The sequence below is a fragment of the Daphnia pulicaria genome, chromosome 4, assembly GCF_021234035.1.
Source record: "Daphnia pulicaria isolate SC F1-1A chromosome 4, SC_F0-13Bv2, whole genome shotgun sequence".
Taxonomy (NCBI): Eukaryota; Metazoa; Arthropoda; class Branchiopoda; order Diplostraca; family Daphniidae; genus Daphnia; species Daphnia pulicaria.
Window position 1 is genome coordinate 20686291 of NC_060916.1, and position 26717 is coordinate 20713007.

At 43.3% G+C, this 26717-nt stretch overlaps 1 protein-coding gene and 1 long non-coding RNA gene across 2 annotated transcripts in view; both read right to left on the reverse strand.

Moving 5' to 3' along the window:
* Positions 1-13638, reverse strand: part of LOC124338528 — a 47319-nt gene extending 33681 nt beyond the window's left edge. The window contains exon 1 of the long non-coding RNA XR_006917862.1: positions 13256-13638. This is a non-coding gene — a long non-coding RNA (uncharacterized LOC124338528). The remainder of the gene's footprint in view (positions 1-13255) is intronic.
* Positions 13639-18911: 5273 nt separating this feature from the next.
* On the reverse strand, positions 18912-21941 carry LOC124337880 (protein bowel-like). Its single transcript, XM_046791897.1, has 3 exons — positions 20738-21941; positions 19574-20627; positions 18912-19446 (listed from the first exon to the last, which is right to left on the reverse strand). Exons 1-3 carry the CDS (start codon positions 20808-20810, stop codon positions 18918-18920), a joined length of 1656 nt encoding a protein of 551 aa, XP_046647853.1. The 5' UTR covers positions 20811-21941; the 3' UTR covers positions 18912-18917.
* Between the last annotated feature and the right edge of the window lie 4776 nt (positions 21942-26717).

Consider the following 26717-nt stretch of genomic DNA (forward strand, 5'->3'; position numbering starts at 1 on the left):
ACGCACGTTTACAAAAATAGCTGAAACAAAAAAAAAAGGCTGAGCTTAAAAGCTTTTCCATGCCACGACTTTTTTTTTTCAGAGGGTTTGAAAACAACTCATTTGCGATTCTAATGAACTAAAATATTTTGGTCCCATTGAGGCAAAATAAATGAAAATGAAAAAAAAAGTAAAGCTCTATACTACAAGACCCCCTCTTTAGCACACACGTGGAGTTTGAGAATGTAGACAAGCAGGACACAACAAGAAATAGGAAGAGGGGATGAAAAAAAAAACGACCCAGGTCACTTGTTTTTGACACTGATACCACAGATTATTACTATAGAGAGAAGAAAGAAGAAAAGGGGTTATTGGCTAGTTTGCAGTGCATGTTAAAAAAAAAAGGACAAGGCGCACTTTCGACCGGTCAGATCCCCCGTGAACTGCTGATTTTCCTCTGTCCCTATTGTATGTTCCGACTTGTGAATGTGTGACAAGAACTTTGCTTTTATCTTTTTCCCCCCTTTTTCATGTACTTTTTGGGTTCCCCCCGTGCTCCTCAAGACTTTGCCGTCATCGACAGAGGGCTAACGCAAAATATATGATATTTATTAAATATTTTTTTTTGTGTGTGTGTTAGTAAAAAAAAAAGTAAAAAGAAATATTAGGGGGGCCCTCCTTCTCCCTTTTTTTTTTAGTGGCAGTGAATGTTGTGCGTGTGGACGGTGTCCCGCCGGGCGAAGAACCGCTTACGACGGACGTCCCGTCGACTCCGCGTACGCCTTGGCAAAAAGGCAACAAATGAAAGAACTTGTTCTTCGTTTCATTCCGGATTTTTTTTTTGTGTGTGTGTGTCTTGACTATTTACTACGTACTAGCTATTTTCTGAATATTTCATTTGGGTTGCCAGAACACAAGAGGATTAAAAGGGACAAAATTGATTTGAATTTTGACTAAATTTTGGTCTTTTAACATTCTTACAAGATCCATTTAGTTGATTGTACGGTGGGGCTCTAATCTAGTTGACGCTTGCCATCAATTTCCTTGTGGAAAAACAAAAGAGTGGAATGTAGAAATTAGCTTTTGGGATTGAAAAAAAAATGTCAGTGTTTTTGTGACGACGTGTTTGAATTTTCATGGGAAGGTGAATTATGAGCGGGCGACACCTCTCTCTCTTTCCTGGGCACACTCTGCGGTCATCGCTGTCACCCAGCTCGTCGTCGACGCTTTATTATTTTTGGTTTGAGGCCGGTGGTGGCGAGGGGGATATGAATAGAGTAGAAAATCATACAGTCCAAAAACCGAAATGTCAAGAGGGGGCTATATTGTTCGTACACAAAAGGGACAAAAAAAAGACTCTTGACTTCACCCCCATACAGACAAAAAAATGAGCAAACAGGTAGGCGACTGATGCTATCATGGGTTTCTCCTCTCTTTTTTTTTGAAAAGTCGGCGACAAACGAGTCCATCACAGCCCCGTGCGCGCCCGCGCGCTCTCACTCATAGACCTTATCTTCTCCCTCTCAACGTCACTCGTGTGTGTAGACCTTTACTTTTTTTTTTGATTTTTTATAAATAAGTGATTAGCCGGACGTCAAATCCCTCTGCATACACACTGAGTATACCTCTTATAACCCAAAAGAGAAACGAACAAAACATTACAAAACAACAACAAAAAAATGGGAGAGAAAAGGGACAACAAAAAAGTTTCTTATCTCGCGTCAACGGCCTGTTTGACAACTCTATTGATCCCGAGAGCGTTATAATATACACACACACACACACACACACATATGAAAGGGCCCAACAAAATAAAAACACGTCACCAACTCTTTTTGTTTCGATACAAAAAGGACCTCCGATGTCGGCACCAGACCGATCGAGACGGGACAAATGGAAATTTGTTTTCCGATTTTCCCTTCGCTGATAAGGAATTTTCAAATGGTTGATGTGGGGAATATACATCGAAAGAGGGATGATGGAATACAGCTTAAAATTTCCCTCGATAGTGGCGTCCATTTTTCTTAAAATCAAAACCCATAAAAAATGTAAATGGGAATGAAAAAAAAAAGTCCAGACGCCAAAATCGAACGAACTGTTTTATTATCAAAGTCCACGCATTAAAACAGTCGGGGGCGATTTCCTTTAAACTTTATTGCGGATCGTGTCGCTATTATAACGCAATGTCGACATCCCCAGAGGGACATTACGGGACCATGTAAATGAAAATCGTGGGAGTGGATCAATGAAAAAAAAACCTAAACGAGTCAGTCACGAATGAATTTCAGCGATCGTCTTATACACGTAAGATGTTGCCGCCATTCCGGCGTGCGGGAAGTCGGTAAGCGAAAAAAAAAAATATTTTATTTTATTTAAACGAAAATGTGGAGCCCCGAAAGGAAACGGAGAAGGAGGAGTTCTATAGAGAGAGGGAGTGACCTCGGGTTAACTTGTCCTGTCATTATACGATAACACACACCTGTGTAGACGCAGATACGCAGATGCATCGGGACGCGGGATTGAAGAATTATGTTGCGCCAGCCCATACAGTCGTCCGGCAAATGCACACGGGGCAAACGGGATAGGAAAAGGATAGGGCTGGATCTCAAAAAGACTTTCCCACGCTACAAGTTTTTCTTGTGCATTGTCAGCCGCGCACCTACGCATTTTCTTCTTCTTCGTTTTTTTATCACGAGCTCAATTCATTTACTGCGGCCGATAAAACGAATCGACAGAGAACAACGGCCAAACGACGGATCCGACGAGAAAATGTTTTATCATCAAACCACCGCAACCACTACCACCAAATTTCTGACGGTAAATCATAAAAAGAAAAAAGAAAAAAGAGTTTTCTTTTTTTCTTTCTTTCTTTTCCCATGCGGGCGGTAGTTGCAGTTACAAGAGCTAGAGGCAAGCAAGAGTGCAGCCAAAGACTGGGCTCAGATAAATCAGAAATGATGTTGGAAACGATCCAGCCCTCTCCATCGCATATATAACCTTCATTAACTGTTTTTTTCTTTTTCTTTTTCTTTCTTTCATCTTCGACTATATTGTCCAGAGATGGAGAATGCCATAAAGAAAGGATGCATAGGTGTGTATAGAGGAAAGAGTAGTAGTAGGAGTAGTAAAAGGATAGAGTTGCAGTTTCTTCAGGGGCCCCTTTTCTCTCCAGTAAGTGGGGGCCCCGGTGTTGTTTGGTTGCGTATTATTCATGTGTACAGTGGCGCGGGGGAGGAGGAGACCCGTCCCTGAGGAAGTCCCAACCGTCGATGAAAATGCGCTTCCATTTCTTCGTCTTCTTCTCTTTTTTTGGTAGAATTTCAACAACATTTCAGAGAGAAAAATAAAAAATAAAAAAAAAAAATAGTCGACGCAGGGGTTTGATGATCTATGGCGGAGAGAGAGAGTTAGACCAATACGCAATAATATACCACAGCTAGGAGGAGGAAATGTGTCCCTCCTACCTTAGAGGAAGAAAGGACCAAACAAAAAGGCCCCCATGCAGAGTTTTGACCATCAGCTGGATATGTGCATAAAAAGAGAAACAACATTTCCCTTTTGCGTTTGGGGGGTGAAAGCTTTGCTGAGCTGTTGTCTTTTATTTTTCAGAGAAAAGAAAGAAATGCTTCAGATATATATATTTTGATACTTGTTCGCATATTGGAAAATGTATAACGAACCTGCTAAAGGACGGGGGGCAAAGTGGAGGAGGGCAACTTTTGAAATAACAAATGGCACCTGCCAACAGGTATGTATAGTATATATACATGGACAGGGCATGCCTGTTGGCATCATGTCGCTGATGATCCAAAGTCTCAACAACTTCCTCTTTTTTTTTCTTCTTCTTTTCGTTTACCCCGGACTGGTCATCATCGACTAACGCGCCCCTTTTCCCCAAAAAGAAACTGGAATTTTAACCTCTGCCACAAAAGAATCAAAAGGCAAAAACCACCAAGCAACGAACCTTTTCAATCTTAAACGAAATCTAACAGACGACTCGTGCTACGTCACCCAGCAGATGGACTCTCAATTTGGGGCTTTTTCCGAAGGGTTTTTAAGAGAACAAACTAATCTATTTTAGCTATTTTTTTTCTTCTTCTTCTTTTTCCTCCTGTCGATGGCTATTGACCGTAATACATTTACTACGATTTCCAACAACACCTGGGCAGTGAGTACGCCTATTTCGCTCAACACTTCCGACCGGGTGTTTCCCTAATACACATTTCTTATATTGTAACAAACAGACAATATCCTCGAACCAAACAAAAATCGATCAATAACCGATATCCCCCTCCAATTTCTCATTAGTTCGTCCTCCTGCTGCTGCTGATGCCCCCCTTTTGCCCCTTTTTTTTAACCATCGCTAACCCGCCAATAACCAATAGATAGGATATATATTTATTGGACTGATGGAAACAGCTGCCTCTATCTTTTTATGGTGGTAATTTTCTTTCTTTTCCATTTGATTTTTAACTAGCTCTTTTAATTTTACGGAATCCCGATGGAAAACAAAAAAAACACGCAATCAGCTGCTGTGGAATGTTGGGCTATTTCGCTCTGCTCCAGAACTTTAAGAAGGAAGCAGCTCGGATGAGAGTTTGGTGAGGAGCCGCAGGAATGCGGAATACCGGGGGTGGAACGGAACGAAAAAGTCAAAGGAGGTATTCTTGTTGATTTGTTAATAGCGTCGGCGTCAATTAGATGCGTCGGCTTACACAAGCCGGATCATTTGCATCGATCCTTACACGACCAAAGTATGCGATGAATGTGAATGGAAAATAAAAAAAAGGATCTGTAAAAAAAAAACAAGAGAAAAGGCTTTGAAACCAAAACAGAAGAAGAGGCCCGCCAGCTGTTGATGGCCTCTTCCAATTTTTCTCGACATGACTTTTTTTGTGTGCATTTTCCTGTTTTTTGTTTGTTTTCGGCTTCATTCTCCTTTAGTAATGACAGCCGAAAAATAAAGGAAACGACGATAGGTTCACATTGTTCTTCTGCGATGTTCATATACATCACACAACCGACTCCTCCCCACGTTCTTTGGCCGTTCCGACCGGCCGGGGGAATTTCCTCTCGCTCAAAAAAAGAACCAAAATTCAGTTATTCAACAGATTAGAAGACAACAAATAGAAACCACCGCACACAAAACGAGCAGAGATGCATCACGTTCCTTATCGCAGATGGGATTTAAAAAGAGTCAAACGAGTTGCGCTAGTCCATCGATCTGCACAAAACAAAAGACCGAATTTGCTGGCCGCTCAACCTATTGTTGAAATAACTGTTATTAACGCTAAGAATTATATGGGACACCCAACGCGCCCCCTTTGAAATTCGGTTTCATAATTGCGAATAACTTCATTCAAGCGACTTGGACTTGATGACTTCATTTCGTCGACGCCAAGGTCTCTATTACGAAATGGCCACACGACGACCTAAGTGTAGGGTTCGGAAAAAAAAGGGACTTGAAACGGAAATGCAAATGAGGAGAAACTCGTGTAGTCATTTGTGTTGGTAGACAATAGAAAATGACACGCTTTATTTCTTTCAGAGCAGGTCGTTAAAACGAAACAAAAAAATAAACAGAATAAGACCGGAATAAGTTAAATATACAAGTAGCTGCTATGTGAAACAAAGTGCTCACTTGTCCCTGCTCTCAAACCGTTTAAAAGTATAATGAAGGGCTATTTTCTATTTTTTAGACAGGGGGCGCACACGCTGGCCAGCAGCGAAAAAGAAATGATTATTTTGGGATCCTTTTATTTTTCTTTTCTCTCTCGTCACTTCGTTTAACACGTCGTTTTACATCAATTCCGTCTACTGAAAAATTGTGGAGGGATTTGAGCGATCCACTTGACTGGCAGAATTGTTAACTCGAGTCTCGCTTCTCCCCTATTGTCCAGCTTTAGAAAAACGGCTCGACTCTTTTTTTTTCTGGGCAATTTCTGATGGCCGCGCTTTTTCAGGTGAACACAATCAAAGAAAAAGAAAAAAGAGGAAAAGTGGAATGTTGTTATTGTTGTAGGTAGTCAACAGTTGAGAAAACTTGCATCCAATCCATCCCCATTAACCGACCGGTGGATTCTTCCGCGCTCGAGATCAAGGAAAAAAACTTGTTTGGCATGGCACGGCTGGCCATGACTGGGCGGACACACGTCATTTGGAGAATGACACACACTAGCGGCTATAAGACTATCTCTAGATATGCTCTTCTCTCCATCTGGAAATTTTTTTTCTTCTTCTTCTTTTCTTTCCTCTTCACGGTTTCATTGTAGAATTTAGCGTGCTGGAACTTCACTGCAAGTCAGGGAGGAGATAACATTCCGGAAGGTCGGTTTCCCTATACTCTTCAGTGTGTGTATCAGGTAACAACACAATGGCAGGGGGGCCGGGCCCCCCTGGTTGCTCCCCCATCTCTGCCACCTTATAAAGGCCTCATCAGATTGACTCGATTCGATTGAAATTCAAACAGGTATATAACGTGTAGTAGGTGTATACATAACACACACACATACCTAAGTCGGTCTACATTTAAAAAAAAAGACGGTAGAAATAAAATATAGAGAAGAAGAAAAAAACAGTATGTAATCCAACACGGATCGATTTAGTTCTCTAGATATAATACCAGTGCCGGAATTTCAGGAATGTTTTTTTTTTCAATTGAAATGAAATCCGGTAGAAGAAGGTGGAATGAAATGCACACGCGAAAAAAAAAATGATAACAAAAAAAGACTTGTGCGCGTAATTTCTCGTCTTTAGATTGGGACATGCACCACACACAGACACACATTTTTCTTCCGAGAAAAAAAAAAAAAAAATAAGGAACGTGGGAAATTCAATCCGGGCAAAAAGAAAAAGAAAAACGTAAGTTCCCTCCTCCTCCTTGAAGAAAAAGGAATTCAAGTACAGAGCAAAATAGACACAACAAAACGTCGGGTGAAGATCTGATGATGAATGGTGCGCTAAACGCAGGGTTGGGTCTAGCCGGTGTGTGTGTGTGAGCAGTCCGGGGGTTTAAAGTCACGTGGTTGTATGTGTGTGTGTGTGTTTGTCTGTATGTTATGGAGGAGGCAAGTTAACACCGCCATCACTTTCGTCTTACGGTCGACTCTCTCACTTGTCCCGGGCAATTTCCACCGAAAGAAAAGAACAAGACACACACCTACCGAGAATATAGTTACTGTAATTAGACATAATAGCCCAATTGAATGGGGGGGGGGGGGGATACGGCGAGTCAACAAGCCAAGAATTGAACATGGGAATAATTTCCCCCCAAAAAAGCTGAACGTGTATGTGTTTCGACGTGTACCATCCATTTGCTGTGGCTCCGTTTCAAAGAGTCAATTTCTCAAGAGTTGTTGTTGGCTGTACCAATCAATTTCATTCTCACGATATAATTTTTACGATTTCTTCCCTTGGAAAAAACTTTCTCTGGAACTTGTGTGTGCGGCTGTGCGCGCAGCTTCTTTCCATCCAAGCGATCGAGAGCGAATCCTTGCATACCGAGTCATAATGTAAAGATTATAGGCGGGCCGCTTGGCGCAATGATTAGAGAGAGAAAGGAAAGGAGAAGAAGATAGGATTGTGGTTCCCAGCCAATGGCGATTGAGGCTCGTCTCGATGAGTAAGAGCTTGCTTCTCTCTCTCTCTCGCGCGCTCGATGCACTTTTCACCTTTGACTCGAGCGAGCCAAGCATACGCCACAGCACGTGTGATTGAACTTTCCCACGCCGAGAGAACTAGTGCCCCCTTCTCTCTCTCTCTCTCTCGCTTTACCTCTACCTGTCATATAGAATGTACTCAATAATCATTCTCCAGAAAGGTTTTTATTAGCTCGCATTTTTGTCTTCTTCTTGTTCTTTATAACCGCCTCATTTTCACAAAGGTTAAGAGATTTCTACTTTTGGGTTGTTCAATTTCACATTATAAAAAAACGATCGAGCGCGGGAAAGTACAAAAAATAATAAATTAAGAAAACTGATCATCTTATCCAGCTAGGATAAATGCAGAGCTTCTATCTTGACATGTCAATTAAGATTTCGTGACGGAGCAATGCACGCCCGTAAGATTTCCCTTCATGACACTATCAACATTTTTTTTTTTTCTCAGGAAAGATGTGGGATAAAGTCGTTTTCTCTTATCTCTATCATTGAAAAATAAAAGGAGGAAAGGAACAGGAAAAAAAAATTTGAAATCAAATATACAAGACGTCGCTGTTGAGGGTCTTCGACCCTCCACCAAGAGCGCCGATCACACAGTGAATGGCCCTGTTGGAAATCTAATAACTTGGGTGACACGCAAAAGCATTTAAGCAACAACAGCAGCCGCACAACAAGAATTCACAGATGAGAAAAAAATCCAAAATCAAATTCGTGTCGGGAATTCAGGAATGAGCTTCGCCTTCTAAGGGATTACAAGTTACCGAACGGGTTTTTCATTTCTCGTTCGTGATCGACCAGCACGACGATCTTTTCCCCCGTTGTTGTTGTTGTTTATTGAACAAAAAATCATAAAGCACGCTGCCCGTTGCTCCGTGTCACTGATGTCAGATTGACACGGTTACTGATGTCTATCGCCGGTTAAGGAGCGAGCGCGTACGCCGGACAGACCTCCTACAGCAGCGGTTTTTTTTTTCTTTCTACTTTCCAAGCCTTTTTTGACTGCCATATCTCTCCATTTCAACGCGGTAACCTTATTCTATTCATTCCCGACTGTCACGTCATCGTTTTTTTTTCGAAGCTTGTCGCTTGTTCTACTCTCGGCAGAAAGGGGTACGATTCACACTTCGTCACACTCGGCGCGCGCCAGCTAGGATTTTAAAATTCTTCAAATATTATTTTTTTTTTAAAAGGAAATAAAACGAAAGTAGGAAATTTTGCACATCACGTCTGTTTACGATTGCCAAAAGGAGAGTGTCTTAACACTTTTTTTAATAACCCCCCTTTGCGTTTTCCCCGTTTTATTTCGGTCTAAAAGGGTCGACGTGTTTGACCGCACGCGTCGCCGTATTTGCATTTACTGCAAAGCCGTTCGCTCACGGTGGTCAACGACTTTGGTAACAAACAAAAAAATTTAAATCATCTATTTTTTACTACTCAAAAGACAAGACCTTTGGCATCCAACAAAAACGGGTCTGTTTTTTCCCTATTCTTCCTGGAAGGAAATTGCGCGATTTTTTCACAAATTTAAAGTTGAGGTTAGTCGTCAACGGATGGCGCCACTCGTAAAATGGCCAATCACCATTTGCGCTGATTTTCGTACGTCGTAAAGTCATAAAATCCAGAAAACAACATCCACAAAAAGTTATATTAATGTCTCTCAAAAAAGTCTAATACTTGAGAGAAAAAAAAAGGGGACGAAAAAAACAAAACATAACACAATAGATAAATAGATGGGAGCTTTAGCTCGTCCCATCGGCCACCACTTTAGTTGCATTTAAAAAGCAAAACACATTGTGTGATGGCTGACGGTTAAGGTGGAAAGAGTTCATCATTATCCCGATATTCCCTCGCATCCAAATTGGTTGGCCGTTTGGTCGTTTTCCCTTACCGGGATCATCCATTCCCAGGTCCCGAAAACGGCAGGTTTTGCAAACAGATGAAAATGGCTGGCGCTGGATGCAATAAACTGCAGTCGTCGAATTCAATCAAAAACTCCGACCCACAAAAAAAAAAAAAAATTTTGAATAAAAACTTCTCTGGCCGTTACCCAAAGCGGAATCGTTTTTATAGTTCTGCACGAAGTCATAAAAAATGTTCCAGTTCCTCCTTTAAAAAAGAAAAAAACTAAGACAAAAACCCTTACAGAAAATGACAAACGCCTACAATAGAAGAGACCACCAAAGTTTGTGTTTGAGATTTGTTGGTTTTTGATTCCCACACAGGTGGGCATAGAGAAAGAGATAGTCCAGGACATCAAAATATGATCCTCCTTTTAGCCCGGTCCGGTGGTGTATCCACATTCAAACTGGCCACATATATTATACGAAACGGCTGACAGACTAATGGTCAAACGACAGTATCCTCGCTAGCTCGATGATGTCTGGTTTATTTGAGGTGCAACAAACAACCTCAAACCTCCAAGTCTCTTTTTTTACTCTCTCTCTCGCTATCTCTCTCTCTCCCATAGATGCAGAGTGCAGGCAGCAATACATATAAATAGCAATGGACACAACAGACACACCCCGTGGGCCGTATGGACGGACAGTGGTTGACAATAGAGCGACTGTGTACTGTCGAGTGCAATATAAGGAGCCCCTGCTCCTTCTGCAGTTGCTATTACTACACTATAGCATCGTAGTTGTGCCGTTGTGTTTTTTTCTTTATTCCAGGAGAGACAAAAAGAGGTGTACCACCAGCAGCATCACCCAAAACGGTCCTAAAGCTCTCCCTAGCAATATCTGCCTCCTTCCAACAATTTATACGTATATGGCGGGTGGGTGATTCTGACGACGAGGTGGCGCAGTAAATCGTAAATCCTCTTCTCCTTCTTCTTCTTTTGGGGGCTTCTTATAACAATCTACAGATAGACTCCATAGGAAAAGGAGTCGTCGTCATGTGGAATAGGAGGGCGAAGTAGGAGGCGCGACACATCCCACCCGGACCATTTCAAGAAAAAAAGAACAAAAAAAAACGAAGTCGAATAGGCCCTAAATATTGGAAAAGAGGAGAGACAGAACGGGTGCAATAGACTCTCCCAATAGCTGTTGGTTGTGTGTGGACTTGGTAGTATTGGACCTGTTCGTCATCCGAGTTGTAAATACTTGTGGCGTTTACAAGATCAGAAAACAACCACCGAGGACCTCCCGGTAGAAAATCTAAGTCGAAAAAGTGGAAGAACAAAAAAAAAATAACTAAAAGAAGGCCACCTTCATCGGGCACTATATACGTCACTCTTTTAGTGTCCCACTTGCATAACAGGATGCGTAGAGAAGAGCAACAGAATGACCGTCATTATGGACTTTTGAAAGACGAAATACACAAAAAAGACACACACGACGGGGGGAGAAAGAAGCAACAAGCAATCGCCAGTGCATATCTTTATTATATTATGGGCCTCTTTGGAAGTGAAGTAGAGAAAAAGAGTGGCCTTTTTCTCTCTTCGATGCATTGTCAGATTGACCAAAAAAGGATCGACAATGTGACAATATCTTTCGCTAAAAGCGCAATCAAGTCCCTATAGTTCCTATACCAATGGCTTTTGATGAAATCTCGAAAAGAGTTTATAGTAGGGGACCCAATATGTTACTCCTGTACAAGAAGCCGGGCAACAAGAGCACACGCCCTTACGGCGCCTTCAAACTCCTTTTTTACTTTTTTAACAAACCAAAAATTTCACGGAAGAACCGATAAGGTAAAGAAAAATTTAGGCAACCTGATTTCGTTGGTCAACAAACTAAACTGTAGCGCAGCAATTATTCATCGCTGCCCTTGATCTCTCACGGTTTTTTAAAAGGGGGAGGGAGAATTGGGGGGTGTCGGGATTCAGATAATTACAGGAGCCTTAACCAAAGCGAAAACAAAAAAAGATAAAAGCCCTGGCTGGGCGCACACAGACACACAAACACATTTGCCCGATAAATCAGCTCGCCATTGCATCAGATGACTGGAATAAGGACCGAAACCCGCGGCGAGATGTGGCATTTAGTATATAATCTTATATTATCGAATCAACAGGTAGGTAAGGTTGATAGGGGTGAGGTAGGAGGGATCGCACGCCGGGACGTTGGCACGCACCCCAGCACTCTCTTCACTTTTTTTATTGTTGGAAGAAAGAGAGAGAGAGAGAGATAGTGTATACATATAAATGCCAAGGGGTGTGTGTGTGTGTGTGTGCCTTTTTTATAATACATATACTAAGGGAATTCCCATAGAGGAGGGTAGTAAGGAGGATGCCGGAATCCAAGCGTGGGAACGGGACTGTTTTTCCGAGGGGCCTGCAGAGTGGAGCTCGCGCCAAGTCTCAGGGCAGACGCGGACAGCGGCAGGTCGGCAGCTCGCCCGATCATTCGTCAATATTTTTTTCTTTTTTAAAAGAAAGAAAGAAAGAAAAACACCTCGTAGCCTAAGTCATGCGACGGGAAAACCTATAGGCTAAAGGATGAATAAAGCCTCGTGAGTCACGAAACACCCCCCTCGCTCCTCCCGTGCATAATCAACTCAGGCGGGGGGTAAAACACCACCAGCAAAACAACAGTGCAGACTTTTCTCCTTTTTTCTTCCTTTCCATCGGGGATGGAGACTGCCCAGGGTCTGTATGCTCGCAATGGGGGGAATAAAATATCAACCACAATTTTTTCCCCATCTGCATATCCTTACACCATTTTTATTTTTCTCGATGGGATCCGGTTCTTGTAAAAAAAAGAAAAGAAGAAAAAAAGTCATTCAGGTATTCCGGTGAATGACGAAACAGATCGAGGCTGGTGGATGTGTGGGAAAAAAGATTCCCACGTCTCTATACTAGTCCAACAGACACGCGCATTCTTCTGGTGTAGTGTCCCAACAACCTGTGTGCACCCCCACCAGAAAACAATCCCCCAAACAAAGTTGTTGACTCGTCAATAAAAAGGAAAAACAAACCAACAGAGTCGAAAAGAGATGACAAGTGCCTATCAATATAAATAGATATATGTTTATCCCAGTTTCGTGTGTGTGTACTTGTACATAGTACAGTCCAGGGTCAATATAAAAGTGGCACATATAGCGGTGGTTCAACCGAGTCCACAGTGGTCAGTTACCGCTGATATGCAGAGAGCTGACCACTTGTGGGCACCGTAAGGCGTCGTAAAATATGGAGAAAAAAAACAAGATAGGGGTGTACACTACAACAAGTAACTCTACCGCAATATACTTGTCTCCTTTCATATTATATTGTAGAGGGGGTAAGATGAAGGAGGTGCAGATTCGATTCCATATGTATACACACGTACATATTCTGACATCTCTACATGTACAATTGTAGACATCGAGACTTGCGTTTTTATGGTCATATCTCCCCCCAGATATTCCCACTGGTCGTCCACCTTCTATTGCCTCTCATTCAAACTCCAATCAAAGTTTTTGGGGGCTCCAGAAAAAAGTTCACACGCCTTTTGGAGAGAAAAAGAAACAAAACGGTAACGTTTCTTCGTTTCCATTTTACTAGCGAGAAAAGACAAAAAGAGGAATGTTTTCTGGCTTTCACGATTTCAAATGACAGGCTGATAATAGTTGGTGGGTAACCCCTAAATTGTTCACGGTATCGCCCACACAAACACAACAATACAAGATGGTGGACTTACCCCTTTTTCTCGTGTGTGTGTGTATGTAGACTTGTCGAGATAAGCCATCGTGAAACAAATGGCCTCCTCCTTCCTGGGAAATCGTGTTATTCATTGGGTCGACACCTCGAGGTGGAAGGAAGGAAAACCGGTCACGATTAGAACTATAGCAATGCTATAGCTAAATGGATATCATTCATCACTTGGTTTGGTCGTAGTCACAGATCACATGAGAAAGGAAAACAGGCAGTTGAATTGGCTTTAAATGATAGTCAGACGATGGGCAATTTGTTTCGTATGAAAGTTCAATGTCAAAGTCAGAAACAAAGCAAAGCAAATATGTTCCTACACGTGGTAATTGCACGACTAATATTTCACACGTCAGCTATCACTGATTCACTCACTTCAAATATGGCTGCTGCTTCTTTCAGTTTCGAAAATGTTGACGATATGTCTGCCAAATTGTTTCATATTCACCAAAACTGTTAAAAATACTGTGGGAAAATTCTGTTACGTGTTAAATATTTTATTTTTCAAAATAAAAGTAAAAGTAAATTTTTTCCAATAAAAAATTGGAGGAATGCCAACACTGTTCCCACGTAACTTGGATCTAAACGGATTTCGATGCAATTTGAATAGCTTCCGAATACAAAGCAATTCAGGGATCTTGGGTCGAACTTTTAGAGTTTCTTCATTTCTTAGTTCCCAAGACGAAGATATACTTTTGATTCAATTGCAGCCTTACTTAAAAAAAAAAATTCTAGAAAAGCAACAACATTGTACTCTTTTTTTTGGGTGCCCCAGTTTTTTTTCCTCCCGAATTCCATTAAATAGATCCCAAAGCCTTTGAATACGCATTGAGAATACCTGTAGTATACAAGAATGGGGTAGTTAAGAATACGAAAAAAGAAAAAAAAAACGATGGGGGGCTATGATCAGCAGCGCTTTAGAATTTTCCACAAAGTTATTGTCTGCTTGCTTGCATTCTACCTGGTCCTCTAAAGAGGTTACACACACACAGATCGTTTAAAGAAAAACAGGCTTAAAATGTACTATATAGGAGAGGGGACGACATGTATTGCATCGCCCAGGTTGTGTTTATTATTTCCTTCTGGCTCTTCTTCTTCTTCTAGTTAATCCCAAGAAAATGCCCCAATTTCATGAACCGGTCGTTCGCATCACTCACAACGGATCAGGGACATGTGTGTTTAGACGAGACTGGATGGATAGTTCAAAGCATCGGCCTGTGAAATGGAATTTTCCTGTTGCGCAATAGCAACAGAATAGGAAGATAGTGCTATATGGAAAAGAGGGGGAGAAAGGGCCAGCAACAGGAGAAAAGGGGGGCTCTCTCTTGCGGGCAGATGATCACTTCTTTCTTAATTGACCGACCGATAGCTTCCAGCTGAAAGTTGGTAGGGATTTTCAAACTACCCCCCAAAAAATACAAAATCGACAACAAAATAATTTTTTGTTTGATGAATGCCCAAACTACTTTTTTTTCTTCATCCCCCCTTTTTTATTTTTCCTCCGGTTTGTGTTGTGTATGGGGAACTTTTAAAGCTTTTACACGTTTGATGGAGTATATAGAGGAGCCGACGATAGAAAAATAAAAAAATTATTTTCAAATGTGTTCAAAAAAGGATCGAAAAAAAAAGATTACAAACGTCGAAGTAGAAGAAACCTTTTCATTCGATTTGGAGCCCTTTGCTGCGCGTTATTCTCTCTCGGATGTTCTTTACGACCCCGGCGTTTGCGTCAAGACCAAAAAGAAAAAAAAACACTCGGCCCAGTCTCTTCTGTCTATTAGGTATATTATATATATACCATTGATTTAAGACTCCTATCGGCTATTACACAAGAAGAAATCCATTCGATTGCCTTTTCCCTCTCTCTTTCCTATACAAGGCTATCAGAGGAATAGCATTTTTCGGACGGAAAGGTGTGCAATAAGCGCAGTTATATGTGCTGTAGTACATGGCAATACACATTTACACAAACCCAATTGTCTTTTAAAAAGAAAAAAAGGGGGTTTTTATATTGGAAACGGGAATTTTTTTGTTCAAGTTCTAATAACTTTTGTTCCCCTTCGAACATTTGAAATAACCCCTCTAGAAAAAAAAATGGACGATCGCAAAATGATGTAATGTAGTATATACCAACACAACATATAGAGAAACAAAACTGGATGAGGGGGGAAAAACGGCAGCTCAAGGGGGCAGCCTTGCCAGGTGTTGGAGCCGATCGATAGGGTTGCGTTTTTTACACCGATGGACCGCGAGTTGTTGGCCATCATTCACTATATCCAGTGTCAAAACGGTATACGTGTGTATACCTATAGACCGTATACGCCAAAAAGGAAGCAATCGAAGGTAAAGGTATAGATATGGCCATAACTTTTGCCCTTTCATTTTGAAATGAGGGGTCGAAATAATATCGGCCGATCGGGTCTTCCGCGATGGAAGAGAGAGGCCAAACACTTTAATCAAGTCTCAAAGGCCAAATTGCGGCGCATTCCTCGACGTCCCATGTGTAAATCCTGGCCGGGGCACACAGCACACACAAACTGTCTACATAACTCTCGACTCTCATCATCGATATATGAGCCATCAAAGACGGAAGAAATAACGGCCGTCGGATCCTCTTTCCTTATTATTACGGCCATCACCGCAAGGATTTTTTCCATCACACGGTTGAACAAGTTAAAAAATAAATACGCCGGTGATTTGGGACGTCGTTAATTTCGCGCATTTAAAAACTTTCCAGCATTACCCGTAGAGTTCGTAAAACTCTCTTTTATAGAAAAATCCAGGACTTGGATATTTCTTGACTTGGGCCACCTACAAGTAGGTTATGTAATAACTAGGCCTATGTAATACGGAGGGGGGTTGCGTGCTCGGCTTCCACATAATGCGCTGCTGGGCAGATGAGCTGAAAATGGAATCGGACAGGATGAAATAACTCGTTTAACTATAGCTTTTCTTTTTTCACCCAAACGGATCCGATTAATTCCAGCAGAGAAGATCGCGCCAGGCCAGCAGCGGAGCCGGGCGAGCGCGCGCGCGCGCCGAGGCGAAAGGCCATACAACCCCCACCCGCAGTGATCCGGCGCCCTGCGCCTCTTCCATCGACGAAAAGAATTCAAAAGTTCAAAAAGATTCTCGCTCTTTTATTCTCTGTTTATATTTATTTTGTCTCTAACTCGGAATGGGGTCTGACGTTCATTTGCATCCGTCTCTTATTTACTCGTTTGCCAGACATAAATGCCCATAAGGAGCGATGCTGATGACTCAACCGCTTGGCCCATATTTGATCAAACGTTCCTCGATCTCGTTTAGCCTAAATACTCGAGGCCATTTATAATGTATAAACGTGTATACCTGTTGAGTAACTTCTTCTCTTTTTTTCTTTTTCCTGGTTTGTTTGTTGGTTTGTCAGAGAAGATAAGAAGAAAGAAGGAGAGAGATAGAGAGAGAGTTAATCGATCGCGAGGGAGGTCCGTGGGCGCAGCGCAACCAAAAAGAAGCGCCGTCCAAACGGCGTGTGTAATTAAAAAAGCAAAGAAAAATAAAAAGGCGGAGCTGGAGATCCGACATCGGATCAAAAGTCTGTACATCAGAGACAGATAGGTACATCCCACCACCGTTTCCACTAAACACTCGGGGAAGAAAAAAAATATAAAAATTCTGAATTGTTTGAATCGATGAAATTTCTTTCTCTCGGCAGCTCCGGAGGGAATCGTGGGAAAACAGAAAGCGGATTCCCTAGCGCATATCCCTCACAACCTTGTGTGCATTATAGAGAAGAGACCTAACAAGATCTGGGTGCTGTGTACCGACGGCCGAATAAGAACAAACGTCACGGTGGCCGGCGCAAAAGTGTAGAGCGTCAAAGAAGCCAATCGAGCAACTGGACGTTTTAGTCTTGGTCTGTCGGAGCCGCAACTGTGTCGACATGTTTACAGGCAACACACACAGTAGGAGCTAGAGAGGCTGTGTGCTGCACACACAAACAACTTGTCAGCAACCAGCAAGCAGGCAGCCACACGGGGGTATATCACCGGCCGAAAGTCGGAAAGAGCTAGAAACAAGATGCAAGTCGAATTCGATTTCAAACCGAGTCGACATCTTCTTTTTCATCAAAAGAGGTTCCACTGCTTTAAGCCGTGAGGATATTTAGACGTGTGTATGTACACACAACAAGTACAGCGCGACATACATACACAGCCTCCAAAAAATATAAGCCCACTATCCCGCCTATATGTACTTTTCTTTTCTTGTCATGAGAAAAAAAATAAATAAAAGTTTTTGGTGGAAAAAACCTTTGGGTCTTTTTTTTTATGGCGCATGACCCACCCCAGTTGACCCCCATACGGTCCCCGAAGAAGAAAAAAAGATAAAAAGAAACCGTATAGCCTATATGTGCATGCGTAAATGGAAGATGTAGAAAAGGCATCTCACATCTCACCGTATCCTCTGTACACTCTCTCTATAAAGCCATAGCGGTCGACCACAATCTGTTATTTCTTACACGCTTTGATTTCCCTTTCGTCTCAAAAAAAATCTTTCACGGTTGTTGTATCTTTTTAAAAGAAGAAGAAGAAACTTCCACCACCACCCCAGTTTTACGCGGGAATATGGGAGAAATGAAAGTTGTTTGTGTACAAACATGTACCAAAACAAGGGGACAAAAACACCGAGTTGTAGCCATAGTCATGTCGTTTCGGTGGTTTCTTCTGATCTTCTTGTCGGCTTCCGCCGCCCCAACACCCGTAACCGTCCCCCCCCCCCCTCAGCAGCTAGTTCTGATTAAAAAAGAGAATATTTGTTTTGAATTTGTAATAATTTCTTTTTTTTTATTTATCAGTTTTCTTTCTTCACTGAAAATCATGGACATGCATAACAAATGAGAAAGAGAGACGGATAGAAAGACGTCAAAGTTTGAAAGATTTCAGTGGTGGGGGGAAAAAAGCAATCAAAAACATTGAAAAATGGTAACATAAAATCTGTACAATCTCAGTTAGTTGAACCCCATTTCTATTTTTTTCTTGGGGGGAAATAAAAATCAAGGTGGGTATTGGGAATGTACAGCTGTGTATATGTCTGTGTCTAGGGTATAGCAGTTGGGTAGTAGTAATCTCTTATGTAATATTAAAAAATTGGGGAGTCGATTGGACGAGTGGAAACATTCAACCAAACCGAAGTGGGAAAAAATAGTTTCTAAACATGGCACATGGGGAATTCGCCTGGGAAAGGAGATAAATTAAATTATTAAAAAAACACACATGTGATGATAGGAGTATAGAAGTAGTAGCAGTACACGAGGAATGCTCAATTTTGGAATAATCATTTTTTTTTAGGTTTTTTTGTTCAAGATCTGAAGGAATTATATTTTATTCGATTGGAGAGAATGAAAAGAGTATATAAGTTTTGGGGTGGTGTGAAAAGTGAAAGAATAATCAATGCAGAGATCACTGGAGACCCGCATATCAAGAAAAGGAAAAATTGCGCAATCAGCAACTTTCCGTCTTTATATAACACGAAATGACAGGTCTGAATTTATGCTGGAAAATAATTTTTCTTTCACTTTTCTTCTTTCTTTTTTTCCTTTTTTCTTCAAAGCGTGCGGAATGGCGATGTATGGCGGTGGAAGAAGATTGTTTCGTTTCGTTTAGTTTTGTGTCTCAACGTCTCATGATGTCGTCAATGGAGAATCCTCCGCTCTTTTTCGGCAACTTGCCGCCGCTCATCGAGTGGTGATGGTGCGGAGATGATTTGTCTTCGTCCAGCGACGAGGAGCAGACGCCGCTCTCGGCGTCGGAAGTGACGGGAGACGAGGCCGTTTCGTCCTCGACGTCAATGTCGATCTCGTCGGCGCTGTCGGCGACGCTGTCGTCGTCGTCGACGCCCGGAACGCACGTCAGCGTCACGTTGCCTTCGCTGCCGACCGAATGGGTCATGATGTGGCGGCGGAGATCGCAGTTGCGCCGGAAGACTTTCTTGCACGACGTGCACTCGTAGGGCTTGAGGTCCGTGTGCGTCAGCATGTGCGTCTTGAGGTTGGAGCGCTGGTTGAAGCTGCGGGCGCAGACGGGGCACTTGTGCGGCGACTCCTCCAAGTGCAGAATGCGGTGGACGGCCAGCGTCCGTGATTGGCAGAATCCCTTGCCGCAGTCGGCGCATTTGAACGGCTTCTCTTTCGAGTGGATGTAACTGTCAAAACACAATTGAGGAAAAAGGAGACGTTAGTTTACGAGTCTTGACTTGAGATGACACCAGGATAAACTGGGCCAGCCATTTTGTTTTAAAAAGAAAAACCCAAAAGAAATTCGGAAATTACCGGTGGTCACGAAGATGATCCTGTCGACGGAAGGCCTTTCCGCAAATGTCGCAAGAGTAGGGCCGCTCGTCGGTGTGGGTTCGCTCGTGGATGAGCAAATTGTAGGACTTGGTGAACTGGCGGTTGCAGAACTTGCAGATGAATTGCTTCTTGGGGCGGGAAGCGCGGCCGGGTCCGCGGAAGAGACGAGGATCGTACTGGCCGGGGTAGAAAGGCGGGAGGTTGCCGGCGCGGAGCCACGGGCCCATCAGCAGAGGAATGTTCTGCAGTCCGTAAGAATTCTGGAGACCGCGCAGAGCGGCTTGCTGGGCGGCCGAGGCGTCCTGCTGGCCGCTGTTGTTGGTGGGAGCCGGCCCGGAGTTGACTCCGCCGTCTTGCTGCTTGGCGTTCTTGGCTGCGTGAGCGGCCAGCTGGGCCAAGTCGATGCGCGACTGTAGGCCTTGGAGCATGGCGGCCGCTTCGAGCATGGCTTGCGGGTTGTGGTGAGGTGGCAGGAAATTCTGCTGCCGGCCCGGCTGAGGAGGAGCAACAGGTCCCTGCTGGTCTTTGGAACTGAACGAGTCACAAGGAGCCGGTCGCTTCTTCATCGAGTAATCACGAGCCAGATCGGATTCGACCGATGGAGAACGGGCCGAAGAGGAGTTGTTGGCTTCCGCCGGAGAGCCGGCAGGCACCGACGGCCCCATATTGGCCGGAGTCGAAGAGGTGGCGGCCGCTTCGGATGAGCGGGCGGGTGGGCAGGCGACCGGTCGAAAAGCCGACGGCTCTCGCATGTTCATTCCGTATTGGTGAACGGCCAGATGGGACATTCCGGCGGGCAGAGGCATGCCGGCCAAGCCGGGCAGACCAAAGGGCAGGAAAAAGGGGAACGATTTGGCGGCGGCTTCCATGGTGGCTCGGTGCTGGCTGCTGGAAGGCGACAAGCGGTGGTGCTGGCCGGTCGGGCTGGACTGCTGCTGCTCAAAGTTGAAGCTGTGCTTGCTCAACTCGGAAGAAGTGGGCGTGTGTGGTGGAGTCAGTAGAGGCGTAGCCACATCACAGACGGCAGCAAAACCTGATGAGCAGAACAATTAAAAGTTGACGTTAATAATCAACTTCTTTTCTTTCTTTTTGGTTGCTGGACACTGGTCGAAGAGAGAGAAAATGTTGGCCACTCATGCTTACCTGCTGCCTTGGAATAATGAGAGCTGGATGAGTCCACTGACGGACGCTGGTGTGAGTGAAGTCCGCTGTCCATCGGCAAAAACAACGAAACGTTGGGTTAAGTTGGCTGGGCGCTTGGCACTTGGTCGCAGGATCGAAACGAGCACAGATCAAAGTCGATCAAACACTTGAGAGAATCAGCTCAAAAATAAAGATGCACTTGTGTGTGTGTGTGTGAGTCTGGCGAAAAATGAAGCGACTGGGTTGTTTGAATCAAAGTTCTCAAATGAACTGGAAGAACAACAACAAGCCAAAGTCGAAGGGAATAGAAAACGAGAATTGGAAGTCAAAGACTTTTTAAAAAATTTGGGAGCGAGCGGAGGAGGCCACTGTTAAAAGCGGAGGTGAGCCGCTTTCTGAACTGATCCGCTCGGGAGCTGGAGGTAGTCATAGAGAAAACTCTGGGGCTGGGAAGAAGGGGGGTGGGGGTGGGGTGGGTTGTCCTCTGTGTGTGTGTGTGTGTCTAGCTCTCTCTACCACCAGCGGCGGGGATGGAACCTTTTCCCCCTTCCTCTTTTTGTGTACCTTCTTTTTTGGTCGTGTTGTGTTGGCTGCCGTTCGGAGCGGCCGACAAGCGTCTTGCTCGCCTATTGGTCGCCACCCTATCAGGTGGGAGGGATGAGGGAGCTCTCGAGCCACTGGAGAACCAGATAGAAGCCGCCTTCCGCTAGCTGCCGCCACCGATAGACGGCCACCAGCACCACCACTGGAAAAACAACTCCACAAAAGGAACCCCAGACAAAAAAGGAAAAAGAAAATAAAAAAGAAAAAGAAAAAGAAGAAAAAAGGGTAGGGCCCTCCTCGTTCACACACACGTACACGGCAACAACCGAACAACAAGAGCGCTGCCGCCGCCGCCAGTCCCGCACACGCAAACTCGTGGAAAACACGCAGCGACCAATCTCCTTTCTCCCTTTTTTCTTCATACACCTCCCACCCACCGAAATCGGGTCGTTTATTCTTTTTTCTTTTGTTGAGAATAAACTGCGTTGAAAACTTCTTTTCAATGGACGTGTCGTCAACTGTCGGGAATTTGAAAAATAAAAGACGTTTGAAACGACCGCCGGCGATCGGCACATGAGACACTCGATTTGATTTGATTGTTGTTTTTTTGGACTTCTTCTCCTGGGCCGAACGCACGTAGTTTCAGATCGAGGCCACTTTCAAGAGTGTCAGAGATAAGGTGGGAGAAAAAGCTACTTGGACTTGTCATCGTGATCGTCGGGTTTCTTTCCTCTCCCGTGCGATAAGGGATCCGTACACACATTACGACGGTGTGATGATGAAACCTTCCGACTGGATGTTGCCAGTTATATTGCAATCACGCGGGGGTATAGAAACTAGTGACATCATTACGCACGTATAAAAACAGACGATGGAAACCCCCCCCCCCCCAAAAAAAAAAATAAGAGACACAAAAGAGAACAGGGGAAATGTGATTGAGCGCCGATGGAAACATGTGTCGGCTCATGCATATCAGATGGCAGAGAGCCGCGCCCCACTTTTCATGTTTACATTTTTTTCCCTATTCGATTCTGTGCAACGCACTGCGTCAATACGGGCCCGAAATTTCTCATTCGGTTCTGATTTGTGAGGAAAATGCGCGAGAGTCAATCGCATTTGAAATCCTCGCTTTTCTCTATTCTTTTCGACTTTGAAGTTTCTTTTTGATGCAGTTAGACTCTGTTTTTCTTCTTTTGTGCTGCTGCTGCTGGCGCTGGCTGCTGCACAGAGTCTTGCCTATATCAAGTTGGAAATAAGGAGAGAGACCCATCCATCCAGACAAGGAAAAAGAAAAAGAAAGAAAAAGGAGAGAACAACCATCTCTCTTCTCGTTTTCCATAAAACACAAAGCTCTTTTTCTTTTTGAACCTTCTCTCTTTTTCTCTCTTTTGACTGTGTGATGTTTGAACCGAGTTGGACACCGAAATAGAAGGACCCCCCACTACCGCCCTCTTTGGCTCCTACTCATTTTTAGGTTCCCCTTTCACGTCTCCTCCCCCGCTCTTTTAACAAACCATTATATGCAATCCCCCCCTTTTTCTTTACTAAGGGGAAAAACGAAAAAAAGAACTCGAGTATTTTCGCTTCAAAAACACAGGACACACACACACACACGACAAAAGAGCCAGAGCAACTTGTATACTGCGGGTGGAAAAAAAAGAGGAGCCTTTCGACTGCTGTGCCAAAGTCGCTGCCGAAATGCAATTGTCCATCAAATCGACCCCGAAAAGAGAGAGATGGAACAACATGTATAAGGGCAATCATCGTTCAGGATAGAAAAAACAAACTATCTCGCTTAGTCAATTCGATTTGAGCAGCAGTCAACTTGACAGTCGGTGTGTGTATCGAGCTATTATGCGGACGCGATATTAGACTATACTTTGAATGTTGACATATCCATCAAAAAAGAGCAGGTTGAAACAGGAAGGGCGTCAGTTGATGGACAACATCCGCGCTATAACCACTTCTTTCAACAACACGGGCACGGGTTTCGGAACTTGTTTGCTTTTTAAAAAAATATAAATAAAATAAAAAAACGTTTTCCACTTCGTGAAGAGTTGGAAGAAAAAAATAGTCAAATATTTCTTTTATTTTAAAATTTCCAACCGAAAAAAAAAACAAAAAAACAACCGGACGAATAGGTTTCAGGGTATATATGCGCTCTCTGCCGCTTTGTGGAATGTGCTGACGTCACGAGATAGAGCATCAGGCGTGCGTATATCTATACACATAGTATACATATATACCCACACGCGGTTAGAAATCGTGCAATCAAATAGCATGCGCCACAAGAAGAAAAAAAAAAAAGAAAAAAAGAGAGAGAAAGCTCTCTAGTTTCCTCTACACACCAGACGCCCGGCGCCATTCAAGAAGGGAGAAGAAGAAAAAAAACAAATATTACAAAATGTATAATGTTTGTTTTTTAAAGAAAAATAAAAAAAATTTTTTTTTAAGAGATCACTTCCACCACTAAAGCCTCGGAGCGTTTCAACTCTCTTCCTGTTTCCGTTCTATAAGCGAGAGTAAACAACCGGCGTCTGCAGGCCTTTTTTTTTCTTTATTCCTCTCTGTGCTATTTCTACTGTATTGACTCATCCGAAATGCAATGACCCGCCATCCACATATTGTCCGAAAATTTGTCATTTGGAAAAGACGAGGAATTACAAAACAAAATTTCAGGCCCATCTTCCCTTTTGAAAAGCGGAAGAAGGAAAAAGGTCCAAAGTGAATTGACATCCCATCACAAACAACAAAAACATGACAACATAAAGTCATACAAACGTTGTATAGATATGTATCGTGTAGTGAGATTCAATTCCATCTGGGCAATCAGCGGATCAAAGGGAATCAAAGACGAATTTCTCCATTGAACCGACAAGATGAAAGGCAAGAAGAAACGAGGTGATGGGCTCTACACGACTATAGCTGCACTGTCACAAGGTTTCGGTTGTTGTTGCTCGCGGCTGAACCTCTTTTGCAGTTCACTTGTTTTTCGAAAAATCTATTGTCTCCTTATATACATGTATATAAACATCTATCTATCCTATACATACACAATTGGGGGAAGGAATGCTGGCGGCATGACACAATCTCTCCCATAGCACCAAGATATCCATCGCATATCATAGAGAGAGAGCGGCGTTTGTTTTTCTATAAGATGTGCTGCTGTTGTTTCCAGCAAAGTTATTATACGACGATCTCACCGCCGTTTGGCTGTGTGTACGCAGAGGGTTTGAAATTGTCAATTTCACAAGTCGTAAGAGGCTCATTACCCGCCGAAAGTAAAAAAGAGCTTGAAATCGTTTCTCGGTTTGAAACCTTTTTTTTTTTGGCCTGAACTGTATGTAATAAGTATATAGGAATAGACGTGGGAGTTCTCCCATATCTTTTTATTTTTTTACGACGGGGCGCAGGTGATGTATTGAATGCGTCAGGTTATCACCGTTTGTTTCCTACAGCCAAACGACTAACTATAATAACCTTTAGAGGTTGTAGGCGGCATTTCGGTTTTGAAGGGGAAGAATCATGAAAAAGGTCGCGCGGCATCATCGAATGGGACCACTTACAACACGAACTTGAACCTGCCGCTCAAGACTATGTTGACACGAGAGAGAGAGAGATAGTTCAGCGTGCTGGATGGTGCTGTGCTGTGTGCTCTCTTTTGTTCTCTCCTCCTACTCCATCTTGCTCTGTGCTCTCCTCCTACATCACCTTCTTCGATTCGGCTCCTTTTTCTAGAGACGAGAGGAGGGAGGTGTCACCTTTCCCTGAGCAAACACCTCGGAGAAAACCTCTGCCAACGCTTCTTTTTTTTTGGGAGGGCTTCTTTTGTCTTTAAGCAAGTGTATTGTGCATATATAAATATATTCCACTTTTTTTTCCGCTGGTGGTGTCGCTGGGGCTCTTGGAAACCGAGCGGCACACCACACCATCTTGTACTTCCTCCTCCTACTCGACTTTTATTTCTCTCACTTCGACAAGTGCTTGAACTGGTGTTATTAAATGGAACGATTTGCTTTTTTTTCGGACCCACTTTTCTATACTATAGCTCCGTGTACTACCAATAAATAGCACTTGAACACTCCACCCCTTTTCTTTCTCATTTCGCTTTGAGGGACTTTTTGAATTTTGTGCTACACTTATTCCTTATAAGGAGAAAAACCTCATCAGCAGTTGGACCATCCCCGGAAAACAAAAAAAAACAAATTTTACTTCAATTGTTTTTCGACGATTTGATGAGCCGCGAGAAACTCGTTGCACATTTTCAAACCGCCCGCGCGCTATCGTTAAAAGAAAATTAAAATTGTCGCACCTGTTTCGTTAAGGAACGGACGGATTTTTTACACACGCAGAATCAAACTCTGTTTTTGAGGAATGTTGAGCCTGGATGGACTGCCGTAAGGAGTTGGGATTGTATAAGGGGAAATGGTCTATCGATAAATGCAGGGGCGAATGAAGGAGCCGCTACTACTTAGCATAAGCGATAATTAGACCCATTTTCTGTTTTTCTGGATATCCTTTTTATTTTCCTCTGAACTATTGCCCCAAACAACAAAAACACACTCCACAAGGGTTCAATGACTCAATTAAATATGCATATTTCTTCTTCTTAAAAAAAAAATAAGAAATATAGCTCTAGTCTTCCAAGCAACACGAACACAAAATACCGTGGATGGAAACTGTACAGTAGGCCTCCTCTTGATTTCCATAAGCTCCTGCGCAGCTGTTGATTTGTGTATAGCTATACACACAACTCACATGGAAGAATGGAAGTTTTTACGAAATGGCTACTTGTATATAAAAAGGTCTAGAATTTTGTACATGTAAAACGGTTGCCCCCTTCATCATCCTTCAAAACCCTCAACTTGATATTCCTCATTTTTCTCCTCATTTTCATAATCGCCATTTGCACCGAAAGGTGCTGAGCGTCAGTCAACCTGGGAAATTTTTTTCTCTCTCTCTCCAACACTCGGCCAAAAGGGCGAAAAGAACCAGTCAAAACGTCCGTCTCTGTTTAAACACAACAACAAAAAAACGAAAGGAGAAACGTCCGAGTCATTCAATCAACACGACAGCGGAGGCAGCCCAGCGCGCGCACACACCCCGTACGGTATAAGCCGGGCCGGGCCGGCTTCATTAAATCCGATAATGAGGTTTTTTTTTTTTTTTTCTTTTTCTTCTTTTTCCTTCTCTTTGGCCGTTTTGGCACCAAGCGCTGCCAAGCGCAAACTCGAGACATATATCGTGTCTATATGGCGTGTCTATATAATCTTCCCTTTTACGTAACATAAGCGATGCTACTATCAAAAGGCAGACGAATTATTGAGGGAGTGGCGACGGTGATCGGCGGCACCGAGCCGATTGCCTTGTCGGTTTCGATTCGGCCAAAAAGCGCCTGCCACCGAGTCTGCAAAGAAAGAAAGAAGAACAAGACGAA

Excerpts from the sequence above, each read along its gene's own strand:
- LOC124337880 (XM_046791897.1), bottom strand. The coding sequence starts at position 20,810 with ATGGACAGCGGACTTCACTCACACCAGCGTCCGTCAGTGGACTCATCC. Across the intron at positions 20,628-20,737 it reads TCATTATTCCAAGGCAGCAG|GTTTTGCTGCCGTCTGTGAT; the intron begins GTAAGCATGAGT and ends TCTGCTCATCAG. Across the intron at positions 19,447-19,573 it reads GATCATCTTCGTGACCACCG|TTACATCCACTCGAAAGAGA; the intron begins GTAATTTCCGAA and ends GTGTTTTGACAG.